This window comes from Balaenoptera physalus (assembly GCF_965194825.1).
Source record: "Balaenoptera physalus genome assembly, chromosome: 13".
NCBI lineage: Eukaryota > Metazoa > Chordata > Mammalia > Artiodactyla > Balaenopteridae > Balaenoptera > Balaenoptera physalus.
Genome location: NC_138892.1, coordinates 95940894 through 95954803, shown reverse-complemented (window position 1 = coordinate 95954803; position 13910 = coordinate 95940894). Strand labels below are relative to the sequence as shown.

Here is a 13910-nt window from a genome sequence, read left to right as displayed (position 1 = left end):
GAGGATGTGAAACTGGGCTGCAGCAGTGGAAGAGTTATGGCTCTGTGGCTGCTGTTTGCTGTTAGCTTTCATTTTGTTTCTCATATCCAGAGTCAATAAGTGGATTGTGTAGACTCCCTGGGTTAATAATTAGACTGAGTTGGAAGAAAGATCTTCAAATGGTTCAAGACTTCTTTGGGATTAATCGAAGAGAAATACTCAGCGTCTTCAGGGCTTGGTTTGCTGGTTTCTTTATATGACACTTAAGTGAGTTCACTCTGTTCTCCCTTTAAGTAGGAAAACCAAGGATGAGACAAAGATAAAATAGAAACATTCTAACCAGAGAACATTGCACATAGTCTACAGGGACATGATCCCAATACATGCTGCAATCTGAAGGCCTTCCAACTTTTTTATAGATGTTGGCTTGGTTTATGAGAAAATTCCAGGAAAAAATTAAGACTTTTAACATGTATTTTCAGTCTTCCCTGGATATCATCAGTCAAAAGCAAAAATAGGTTGAGATACTGAAGAACAAAATGAAAGATATTTAGCTACAGATTGAGACAAAGTAAGTAATTATTTGTTGAATGAACTAAGTCAATTTTGGTTTCTTATGTTATTGAAACTGAAATTTTCAACGTATAAAATTTAAACTAAGGATATTTCATTTAGGCTATAGATGTCCAAGAATCCTCTCAATTCTAAAATTTTGAATTAAAATCAATTTTTCTATAATACAAGAGATGACTCCAAGCCAAATTATGTAAAATATTTTCTTGAATGAAATGAATGCAAGTAAAACTTATCCAGTAGCTCCTACTGAAGGGTGAGTGGCCTCTGGCACTTTACAAGACTTTGGCTGAAGGATGGGATGTGGAGGAGATGCAGACATACATCAATCACAGTTATTAAAAAAATGAGTATTTACAAAGTTTTGTGATGAATTAACAACTCATGCAAAATAGAAATAAACATTTTTAAATTTCTGTAGAAAGAAGAGTTTGATAAACATCATAAACTATAATCCTCACAACATAGGATGGTTTGCAATGTTATACTTAACATTAAAAATGTGCTAAGTTCACACAAAGAAATAACTGATTATTGAAACATTTATCCTTGGTTAGAGCCAAAACGTAATTTCTTCTACTGATCTATTATTAATATCAAATTTTCTTGGCTTGGGGAAAAGAAAAATGAACTAGGAATCTGAAGATACAGACTCTGCCATGTCCTTGTTAAATTACCTTTGACAAGTAATTTAAAGTCTGAGTTATCATTATTTTTATATGTTGAATGATGATATTAATATTTGCTCTTCCTAGATCTCAGGGTTGTTGCAAAAGGCAAATGGAAAAATGAATATGAAAGTTCTTTGAAAGGCAGAAATCACTATTTAAAATATGCATCATTAATTACTGCTAAAGAGAACACTCAACTCAGGAGTACTGAGGAGTTTAGTGTCTTACAGATAATAAAAATATGTGTAAAATTCTAATAGGTGTAATCCTTGGCCCTTCCAAGTATTGATAATGGCCTTTTGCTCTTTTCTTAATTCCCCTTTCTCCATTAACTTTCCTTCTGCAGAACCTCTTCCCGTAACCAGTGTTTCAATATATGACTATAAACCTTCTCCTGAAACAGGAGTCCTGTTTGAAATTCATTATCCAGAAAAATATAACGTTTTCACAAGAGTAAACATAAGCTACTGGGAAGGTAAAGACTTCCGGACAATGCTATATAAAGGTAAGAGGCAAAAGGAAGATGAAAAATGATGACTATTACTTTTACATGATTTTTGCCAAATGGTCTTGCTCTTGCTCTGAAGAGGTCTTATAATTCACTATTTGGTCATAAATGAACCAATAAAAATAGTTACTGATGCATGAAAATATTGTTATGAGGAGTCTTAGAATGTCTGGTTCTTTAGAGTCATGTGTTATGCGTAAGCATAAGAAAAACTCAAATTATTGTGACTCACATGTTATTCTTGCCAAATATTATTCCTGCATGTCTGGTGCAGGAAACAAATTCAAACTTAAATTTAGAAGCACCTCACTTAACCATTTCTTTCTGAGTGTGTTAGGGCACTTCTAGAATTGGGAAGCTAGAGAGGTGCCTTTCACAAAGTTTCACTTGGAGATGGTCCAAGATTATTCTCAAATGCAAAAGACAATGCTTTTTAGTTCCTTTGTATATATTTATCTGTATGACTAGCTAAATGATTGCATTAATATACAAAAATCGGTTTCACTATTTTTACTGGCTTGATGGGATCTTGAGAGAGAGGAGAGCCTAGGGGAATTAATAATTTCGAAAGAACTCAACTTTTCAGGGGCAGAGGCAGGTCAAGAGGGAGAGGGATAGGGATAGAAGGAGGGAGGGCCTTTGGGGACTGAACTGGGAAAACGTAAATATTCTCAGGACCCAGTACCATAATATTTATCTGCAGAGTGTAGATGATGGTCTCAAATTTGACTAGTTGTAACTGGAAACTAAGTAGAGGATAGGTACTCAACCACATAGGGCATGATATCCAGAAATATCTCACTTTGACTTGCTGCTTTTACAAACTCCTGAATCTTCCATGGATTTTTTTTAATGAGACATTGTTTAAAATATATGCAGTGAATTTACAGGGTTTTTAAACTTAAAAAAAAATCAAATAAACATAAATAGACTCCATAAATTACTGCATTTTATTTTCAATGAAAACAGATTATCTGCAAATTAATAATTGGGACCTTATTTGCTTTTTGACCACATGCAAATATAAGTTCAGAAATAATTGAAAAGTAGTCACTGAAACTTTTGTTGAGCTAAATGCCATGAGTTTAAAAATAAGTTAATTAAGATGCTCTCTTTTTAAATTTAATTAATTTTAAATTATTTTTGGTTTTTCATTCAATAAGTGGTACTTTTTGTTTCTCTCATTTCTTTCTAACTTGGATTGGATTTTTAAATTTATTATTATTTTCCAAATAAAATGTTTTCCAAATAAAATTCAAATTTTTTATTTTCTTCTTTTTTCAAGCAGGTCCTATCTGCCAAATGACAGACAAACTGTTTTATTTTTAATATAGGCTATATTCTACAAGTGATACTAGTGAAAACATTTCTTGTAAAATTCTTTTTTCGTAAGTCGTAAATTGGCAAAATACCTTGGGTTTTTATCTTAAAGTAAATGGCTAGCAGAAACTTAATCTCTACAATTTCTATATGTTATCTTCTCCACTTAATACACCAAATGTTCTTGTAATAAAATTTTAATTCCATTTGTATCCAATCCCTGCAGAAAAAAGCCTTTCAGTTTGTGTCCAAAAAAATCCAAATTTTCATCTCTAGCCTTATATCAATTTTTTATTACGGACCATGCCAGAAGTTGCAGGAAATATTATTTTATGGATAGTTAGTCGTAATTGTTCAGAACTTTCTAGAAGTGTGTGGCATTTAGGAAACTGAAATTTTAATATAATTGTTTTTTTCTTCTCAGATTTCTTTAAGGGAAAAACAGTATTTAATCACTGGCTGCCAGGAATATGTTATAGTAATATCACCTTTCAGCTGGTATCTGAGGCAACTTTTAATAAAAGCACTCTTGTGGAGTACAGCGGTGTCAGTCATGAACCCAAACAGCACAGAACTGGTAAGTCTTCCAAAGAATCAAAATTAGTGAAAATATAATTAAATTATATGTTGTTATATATATACTTTCTATCATTCTAAGGAAAATTCTGTTCCAGAGCTAAGAAAGAAAATAAATATGTATTTTAGTAACCTAAAACAAATTTTCTATCAATGTAAAAGGAATTGAGCAAAATATTAAATAAGAAAAATTTTAAATATGTCAATGAAATCATAGATTTATAATCTTTGAATTTAAAAAATTGTGTGATACTACCAAAAGTTATAATTAAGTAATTTAACTGGATCAAGTGCACATCAGTTATTCTATAACCTGACAAAATACTCACATGACAGAAGAACAGATGTGAGAGGTTCTACTACAGATTATCAGATTATTAATTTTAGTAGCATCACTAATATGAAGCACCATCATAGGATGGATGGATGGATGGATGGATGGATGGATGGATGGATGGATAGATAGATGGTAGGTAGATGGAAGAATGGATGGGTAATATAAATATACACATACTAAATATCCATTGCCAATACCAATATGACTGATATTTTTTCATGCCTAATGTCCTCAAGTATTCAATAGGAATGCAGGAGACACAATTCACACAAACATTGGGAATGTGTTATAATAGATCACCTCTGAGACCCTGCCATTCTGAAATTCTAAGATGTGTTGAAAAAATCTGAATTCTCATTAATTAGGCCAAAGCAAAGAAAACATTTCAGCTAAATTTTATTCACCTCACATCAACATCTAAGATTCTACTTGTAGTTTTCATTATTCAAGTAAAGAAACTAATTAGTATCTTTTACCTGGGAGTTGTTTAAAGTACTGGGAGAGATGAAGACAAAGTCTGGTGAGATGGTTCCCTGTTCTCAAAAATGGTAGAGGTACTACTGGCACTCATATAAGACAGAATGCAATAATAAATATTATTAAAGAGGTACAAACTTATATAACAGCACAAAGGAGGGAGAGATTAATTTTTATTAGAAGTTCGTAGAAGAGGTGAGAGTCGAGGTGCTATTTGAAGGATGCATACAATCTTTTGCAGGTAGAGACCATGCAGTGTGCCTTCATAATTTTCTACCACTACAAAAGTATGATTCCATAGTTCATAAACTCATTTTGTGTGCATAGTTTTTATTTTAGAGATGAGGAGTGAAGCCATATTTCCAGCATGCATGTTATTGTTTCTGAAGGCAATTCAGACATTTACCTCTCCTAAGTGCAGCTATGTCGCAGGGAGTATTTTTATCTTGATAGCTATAAAAACACGATAGTTGCTTTTTTTGTAAGAAAGATCTAGTGACAGAGACTCCGTTTTTAAAAAAGGAGATTGTGATAAGCTGAAAAATATGTATGTAACTCTACTTTGGAAGTGGTTAAATCACCACTTGGACAAGCATAGTATCACGAATTAATGTATCAATATTTGAAGTGTGACTGGTGATAAGATAATGTGTGCACATTGTGTACAAAATCTTAGATGTATGTGTACTTGAAACCACACTTGCTCTTCATGTAAATTATCTATACAGTAAAAGTAAAACTAAACTCTACTTTCTAAATCTGCTTGTATGTTTGACTCATTAATAGATTAAGTATTCATTATAATAGTTAAAAATACTTGAAAATGATAATTCTCTCTCTTACAGCCCCTTATCCTCCTCAAAATATCTCAGTTCGTATAGTAAACTTGAACAAAAACAACTGGGAAGAACAGAGTGGCAGTTTCCCAGAGGAATCGTTCATGAGGTCACAAGATACAGTGGGAAAAGACAAACTCTTCCATTTTACTGATGACACTCTTGAAATTCCCTCTGGCAACATTTCTTCTGGTTGGCCTGATTTTAACAGCAGTGACTACGAAACGACATCCCAGCCATATTGGTGGGACAGTGCATCTGCGACTCCTGAAAGTGAAGATGAATTTGTCAGTGTTCTTCCCGTGGAATACGAAAATAACAATACACTCAGTGAGACTGAGAAATCGACGACCAGCTCTTTCTCTTTTTTCCCTGTCCAAATGATATTGAGTTGGTTACCACCAAAACCACCCACTGCATTTGATGGGTTCCATATCCACATGGAAAGAGAAGGTAATTTAATAGGAAATCAGAGGAAATAAGTAATGGTGCAAAGGAAAGGAAATTGAAACTTTTAAAAATTACATTTAGAAAGAAAGACTGATGGTAGACAGTTAATATCTAAAGAAAGATGGTAAAGAAAAAGAAGAATTTAATTGAGTATCCAATGCAGACTGAAACCAGAAAACAAAAATGAACAGATTGGGTCAGAATCCGGTTTGGGTAGTTCATACATTGCAAGGCAACTGTATACACTTCATTACCTGACATTTCACGTACCCCAGGCCACTGAGGAAACTTTATATTTGGAAAGATTTTGAATTAAGGTTCTAACCATCACAAATTACAAAATATCCTGGAGAAATATTCTGTTTTCCAGTACACAAATTTGTGAAGCATGCAGCAAAACAATTTTGCTGACACCCTGGCTACTTTCCCAAGAGTATCAGACCTGTGCCCTGCTTCTCAAGCTACTCTTATTCCCCTTAGCGGGTGCCCCCTGGAACCAGCACCACTCACATTTTCCCAAAGAGAAGCTGGTAGTAGAATAGAAAATACATCGCAACTGGTATTTCCACTCTAGCTACTATATTATATATTGTATTCACTTAGCAACTGAGAGTTATTCTTTATTTAACTCACTAATTTATGAAAGGCAGGGCCACAGCATTCAGTAAATTTGGATCATGAATCATAAGTGAATTGTTGTTTGGTAGGTTTTCATAGTTGTTTGTTGTTTGTTTTGTTTTATGCTTTCCAGTCTAGTAGTTTGGGTAGCAAAAGTTGTCAAGTTGCCAAAATCTGAGGTTAAATTGACAGCCTTATTTATAGGATAAGGTATTCAAATCATGCAGTCTTATATATGACATATTGTTTGTCCCCATTTTATTCAATAGAATGAAATACAAGATCTGTGAATTTCTCTATACTATAGAGCAATCAACCATACCCAAATATTATATAACATTGAAATCCTTTGTAATTTCCAATTATTTGAGTCAAAATTCTTAACATTTGCCTGAAATTACTTGTATTAAAAAAAGTTCCCTTAATCTATCTTTTATTTTTCTATTCCTCAATGTATTCTATGGAAAATAGGGTCTTATAATTCAGAATTTTTTGTAATGCCTATTTCCATGAAGGTTCAATCATGCTTTTATCTGACTGTGGTGTGTTGTGTTGACGGCTATTATATTCACCAAATGATAACAACTTCAAATGAATAAGCAGCAGGATGTGGACTTTGAAGCAATGCAAAAATCATTTTTACTTTTAAAATTTCTGAAAGCAAACCAATGAAGCAAAAATATTACAAGTGTCAGAAAAATATATCCAGAGGATTATTTCTAAATAGAGATAATTCAATATATTTTAAGACACTTATGGATATTTAATGCTACCACAAAGAACTTATACAACATTTGGTACTGTTTTTTTAATCCTTTATATCCAAATGAGGACGTTGATGATTGCTATTTTTTCCTAACATTATACTTCTATTTTGTGTATATAATTTTATTGGTTGACAGTATGTAAGAATGCAGTATATATCCATCCCTAGTTTTATTGATTTGGGTACCATATTTTAATCTGGTTATTTAAAACTATTGTAAAAAATAACTTGAACTCTTAGTCACCTTTTTTTAATAGTAATTTTAGAGGTATAATTCAACTTGACAAAAGGAAGGAGGAAAAATTTTTTTTAAATACTTTTTTTTTAATTAATTGACTTCTATAGCCAAGGCTGTTCCAGATATCAATTCATATATATTCTCCTTTTTATACGTGATTTAGAAAACTTTACTGAATATTTGACAGTGGATGAAGAGGCACACGAATTTGTTGCAGAACTGAAGGAGCCTGGGAAATATAAGTTATCTGTTACAACCTTCAGTTCCTCAGGATCTTGTGAAATTCGAAGCAGCCAGTCAGCAAAATCACTCAGTTTTTATATCAGTAAGTACCAAAGAGATTATTTTGCACTTACAGAGGAGCTAGAAAAATGGAACTGGTGAGATTAATGATGCTCGGCCATCAATTATTCATCAAACCTTAGAGACCCTGAGAATTCTTCAAGATCATGAGAGGCCCGGATAAATGAGATTTTGACAGCAGGAAAATATATGTATGTTTCATAGTAGCAAACCTACCCAGGGATTTAACTTGAGGATATTTAAAAATTATTGTGATAGTTGAACATTTATTAAACTGACCTTCCACACTAGTGATAACAAAGTCTCCAAGGACGTGGGCACATAGTTTGGGAAAGAGGACTTTTGTTCGAAGCCATAATGAAAATTGATATTGTTGGTCTGTGTGAAAAGTCTCATTAGAGTATTGAGCTTGTGGAGCTTGAAAGAAAGAGAGAGATTCAGGTGTAGTAAGACCTAGGTGGTCTCCAAAAGTTAGCACAAGACTAAGCTAGAGCATCATGAACACTCCAATATCAAGTCTTAGGGCATCTTCTACCAATTCCATCAGGGATAATAGCAGAGCAATAACTAGCCTCTAAAAGCTACACAAATAGTGTATGTCTGTAATGTTTTTTGCTAATCTGACTATGCTTACCAGAAGTTTAGAGGCCAAAAATCAGTTTCCTAGCTTATCGGGAGTTAAATGTGCCTCTGATCAGCAGAAAGAAGAACCAGGAGGGAATGGATAAAAACTGAGTTCCGAGAAGGAGGGTCACCATTCTCTAGCTCCTCCTTCAAAAGCAAATTACCACCTTTCATCAGATGATCCTCAAAAAGATGGACAGGGGAAAGAGGAGGAGGGCAGAGAGAAGAGATCAGTTTACTTAGCAGCTTAAAAATGTTGAAAATATCCCATATAACAATTTGACTTAAGAAACCAAAAAAGTCATCACTGGTGAAAAGGCTTGAAATATCCACTGAACATGCAGAAAAAATATCTGTGATTGCCTTGCATGTCTTTCAGTTATGGGCAATCTTTGACGTGACATCACTTGAGAATGAGAGCAAAGTTTAGTATCCATTTCTTCCCATGAGGCTAAATATGTTTCATTAACCCAGAGATTTCTTTGTCTGCCAGCAGAGATCCACTGCAAGTTCCAGGAAAACTCCCACAACTCTGCTGGCCATTAGCTCTTCCCTTCTCTGAATTTCTACTGTGTTTCATGGTGCACAAGACAAACTACAGAGCTTATCTGAGTGTGGTATTTTTCGAGATGTATTTTATTTGTGTACATCCTGCTTCTCATACCAAATTACAAAACCCTAGGCTGGGGTTAAACTCTTTGCTTATTTGTTAATTCTGTTGTACATTCGACAAATATTTATTGAACCACTTTCCAGTGTCAAGCACTCTGCCCTGTTCCTAGAGTATCCAGTTGACCAGAGCTGCTGAGAATGTGTCAGAATTGCTCAAACATATGATTATTTCAAAAAGATGCATATTAATGTTCATCTAGGAAAATATAGGGCACTAGAAATTTTGCTATTTCTCTGCCAATAAAAACCTTTTTGGAGCTTCAGATATGATGTTCTGCGGTAATGAATTATTCAGGTGTACTCTGTATAGGCCTTTGATTTTAAAAGGATACTGAATTTGTATAGTTTTGAAGGTTTTACTCAGAGATTAAAATTAAGGTAGAAATTTACATTAGTCTGCCAATAGCCTCATGAAGGGAATATTTCTCTTATCCCCATTTTTCACTTGAAAAAAAATACTGAGTCACAGAAAGTTTAGTGAATTGGTGTCAGAAGAAGAATCAGACTCTAGAAATATTTAATAGCAAAGTCCATTTCCATGGAGCCTGCAGTGACCTATTACCTTGGGTTGATTATCGGGTCAGTCCTAATGTAAAGCCATTAAGTGAGTGAATTCGTTTTGCCTCCCCCCACCTTCTCTCTCCATGCCCCCACTACCCCAGTAATCATCATAACAGTAATAACACTTCACATTTAGATAGTTCTCTAACACGTTATAATCTCATTTGATCCCATCGACAGTCCTGTGAAGTAGACTAATCAGACAGCATCATGATAAGTTATCACAAAGCCCCAATCCAGGAGACAGGAGTTCTAGGTTGGTTCCTAAACATTACTAGCTCTGTGACATTGGGCAGTTCATTCACATCTCTGGGCTCCAGTTTCCTCATCAGTAAAATAAGGCACTGAAACTCTAAAGTCCTTTTCAATCCTAACATTCTATGATTTGTCCATTTGACAGACGCAATGACTGAGATTCAGAGAAGTTAAGTCATTTGCCCAAGCTTGCATCACTAATAATGAGCAAAACTGAGTTTGGGGCCAACTTTCCTATCTCCAGACCCATGCTTTTCACTCTTTCATAATGATCCAGGAAGTTTCATGCAGGGGTTAAGAGCATGGATTTTGGAACTAGACTTCCTATGCATGAATCCCAGCTCTGCTTGTGCTATCTCTGCCTCGGTTTCCTCATCTGAAAGTGAAATCAATCCTAGTACTTATCTCATAGGTTAGTTAAGAAAATTAAAGGATTAAAATATGTAAACACATATAAACTTAAAACAGAGCCTGGCACGCAGTGAGTCCTACAACTCTTTGCCATCATCATTATTATTATCATTTTTATTGTTGTTTTTTCCCTTGCCCAATTAACCATGAGCCTGGGACTACCCTCCCCAACAGAGCCATTTGCTCCTTCCCCTCTCCCAGGATCCAGGAATACAGCTTCCTCTGAGGGAACTGAGAACTGTATACTAAGCAAATAAAAGAAGTTGCACATTTGCATTTTTACAGTGACTTTCAGGAGATAATAATCACCTTAACATTTCTTGGGTCCTCACGTTGTGTCAGGCACTGTGCTAATAACCACTCTGGAAATTTAAGAGAACAAAGCTCATGGCGGGCACTTTCAAGGAGCTATTTTATAATGAGGAGCCCACCGTGTCCTCAGCTTATCAGCCAGGTTTCCGCCAGCTTCTATAATTGAGCCCATCTGTTGCCTGTTTCTTCTCTAAGGTAGTCACACCCTGCCTCTTTGATCCTGCTGTCACCAAATTTAAAATTTTCACACGATTGTCGTAGAGGCTAATTTGAATCTCAACATAATTATTTCCAGAGACTGAAGATCCTAACAGCAAAGGAATTATAAATACTCATGAAATGCCACACTGCCACACATCCTGTTTGTTAAAAGAGAAGTAAATTCTCTCTGGTGAAGAATTTACCAGAGTAATCTCAGAGGCACGTAACAACTGAAGTGGAGCTTCTGTCTCTCAGTAGAAGTGGTTTGGTTGCTGCTACCAGGCTCTTGCTTAGGTCAATGGGGAGGTCACCCAGTGGAGACCATAGCTAAGCAGAGACTATAAAGACCTGCCCGCCCGGCTGCCCATCTTACTTGGAGTATCTCTGTAAGCGCAAAAGGGAAACAACATGATTTTTAAAACTACAATCTTGTACCTCAACCAGCTCAGCGTGAAACCTCCCCTGTGCTCTGCTTTGATGTCCAGGTCCTTCAGGAGAGTGGATTGAAGAACTCACTGAGAAGCCCCAGCATGTGAGTGTCCACGTTCTAAGCTCCACCACCGCCTTGATGTCCTGGACGTCTTCCCAAGAAAACTACAACAGCACCATCGTGTCTGTGGTGTCACTCACCTGCCAGAAACAAAAGGAGAGCCAGAGGCTAGAAAAGCAGTACTGTACTCAGGTAAAGGAATGGAAGGGCAGACTGGCTCACTCACCTCCTGCAGCCCAGCCTCGCGGGGGATGCAAGGGGGCCGCCAATGGCAAGAAGCTGTGCTGAGGTCTCCCGGGTGCATCCCAGGCAGTGTTACCGAGAGTGGGGGAGGAGCTAGGAAATCAGTGCACGAGGCTCTTCAATCACAGTCGCCTTCCTTTTCCCTCTTAGAACTACCATCTTCCTTTTACTTCATTCCTCATTCAAGAGAATATACTGAACATCTACGATGTGCCGGGTACTGAGATAGATGGTGGGGATCTAGACAATTCTTACACATCTTGCTTTTGCTGAGTTTATAATCTAGTGAGAACAATGGTAAGTGAACATATAATTACTGCAGAGTATAAAATAAGGCCTAGGCTAAAAGTAAATGATCGAGAGGCCATATGAGCTAGCAGAAAGAAGGGCATGAATAAATATGGATTGGGGCAAGAGGATTTGGAAACTGCTCAGAACTTCCCCCAGGGGAGGAGATAATGAAGCAGAAGGTTTGGGGGAGGTTTTGTTTGCTTGTTTTATTTTTTTCCCATTGTTTCTTGTTATTTTAACTGTAAAATAAGGCATGCTCACTGAAAAAAATAAGTCAAAAATTTAAAGTACATAAAGTGAAAAACTACCCCCTCACTAATCATAACTGAAGAGTTTTGAAGGATAAATAAGAGTTAGCTGAGCACAAGGGAGTGGGAGGGGCAAGTGGAAACACATGGGAATCAGTAGTTCTGGGCGTGGCTATGGAATGAACACCACGCCCAATCATCAGTCCTGAATGAAACCACCAGCCTGGGCCCCAGAGCAGACTTGCTCTCAGATGCCCTAACTACCCACAGGAATCCTGGAGCCCAGTCCTGTTTTCCTAAAACCTGGATTTATTTTTTTCATAAGATCAAAGGTACTGATTCTTGGTGTCTTACAAACGCAGTATTTTCTTGCCTAAAGGAAAAAAAATTAAATTATCAATTTGTGTGGAGTACACTGGAAATATAATACGCAGTCAAAAAAGATGTTTGCTGTGTGAAAGCTATTTAGAGTGTTTCCATTGATCCCATGAAAATTAGGCATTTAGTGTAATTCAAAGAGTGAAAAATTCTAAATTAATAAGATGAATTCAGGAATCACAGCCTTTAGAGCTCTTGAAAGCCTTAGAGTGCTGAGATAAGCCCAACTTGAAGATGAGGCTATCTCTCGGCTTGAATTAATGAGTAAATATGCTAAACAGTTTAACTAGTAATCACAGCTCTCTGAGCAGCTTATTAGCTTCCTTCCTTGAGGGTATGCAGCATGACTGATGCTACATTAATAGAAAGTGTGTCGTGCCTGCAGGACAGGACCTAGAACTTGACTGCTCTCAGGTGTGGTTCTTCTTGTTCCACCTAATGTGTAAGTTACGTATCTTAACATAGAAGCCAAAGGCTAAAAGTATAAATAGATATTGTAAATTATAAATGAACCAGAAAAGGCTGGTCTAAGTGCACTTTGACAATGGCTTCTTGAAATGTAGACACGAAGCTGTTAAGGATTATAGGCAAGGAGGCCAGTATTTGAAGTGGAGGGTGGGAACTAGACCACTGTGCTGGGTGTTATCTCAATTACTGCAAGAGGATTGCGTTATCATTACATCATCGTCATTACACACACACACACACACGCACACACACACGCACACGCACAAACACACATTTTCAAAGAAGGAAACATCAGTGCAAAAATCTCAAAAATTGGCCTAGATTCATGTACCCATTAATCAAAGGAATCCAGAAGACATTCTCACCAGGATTGGTCTGACTTAGGTTATTTCTTGAAGCAAGCATTATCCAGAAAGAAAAAAATAATAACATTTCTTTAGTTCTATAGTCAGTGGTATGGTGTTATGGTAAACAGAAAATTGAAAACGCAGCTCAAAAATAAGTGATTCCAAAGCCAAACACAGATGAATAATTAATCACAATGTTTCACTCTCTTATACTTTCATTCTCCTTACTTTTTCTCTACCATCATCTCATCACCTGTACCACAGGATCATTGCTGTATCGATTACTTAGATCATTCATGAGATTCACCACTATTGCCCCTGCTCCTCCCCACAGCTTGATTGATTTCTGTGTTCTAGCGGGTCCTGTGTGAGATGCTAGAAATAAGAACAAATTTGATTTGAACCTTGATTTCATGAAGTTTAGAGTCTGGCCTTCCATGTAGGTGCATTGGTACCCCTTAATTTGAATTTGTCCTCATTATGTATATGTTCTTCCTGTCTGGTTTCTGTTTTGTGTGTGAGTTTATATGCAAATGTTCGTGGAAAAGGGAGTTTTGTGATGTAACTCTTCCAACAACCATTGTAGCGCTGTCCATTAATAAACCTATGTTGTTATGTTAAACATAAAGCCAGTGCTCAATCAGTTTTATATGAAGGACCAATTCTTTGAAGTAAGAATTCTTCAGTTCTTTGAAGTAAGTGTGCTTCTGGCGTTTTCTCCAAAGACTCACACACAGTCGTGAATTTCAGAATTAAG

The 13910-nt window shown here is 36.1% G+C and overlaps 1 protein-coding gene across 3 annotated transcripts in view; it reads left to right on the top strand.

The window, feature by feature from the left end:
• PTPRO (protein tyrosine phosphatase receptor type O) overlaps window positions 1–13910 on the top strand; it is a 233999-nt gene that overhangs the window by 133760 nt on the left and 86329 nt on the right. For all 3 annotated transcript variants that reach the window (XM_082421927.1, XM_082421929.1, XM_082421928.1), the window contains exons 3-7: window positions 1570–1728; window positions 3476–3628; window positions 5287–5730; window positions 7513–7674; window positions 11174–11370. In XM_082421927.1, the coding sequence (XP_082278053.1) occupies window positions 1570–1728; window positions 3476–3628; window positions 5287–5730; window positions 7513–7674; window positions 11174–11370 (1115 nt within the window). The remainder of the gene's footprint in view (window positions 1–1569; window positions 1729–3475; window positions 3629–5286; window positions 5731–7512; window positions 7675–11173; window positions 11371–13910) is intronic.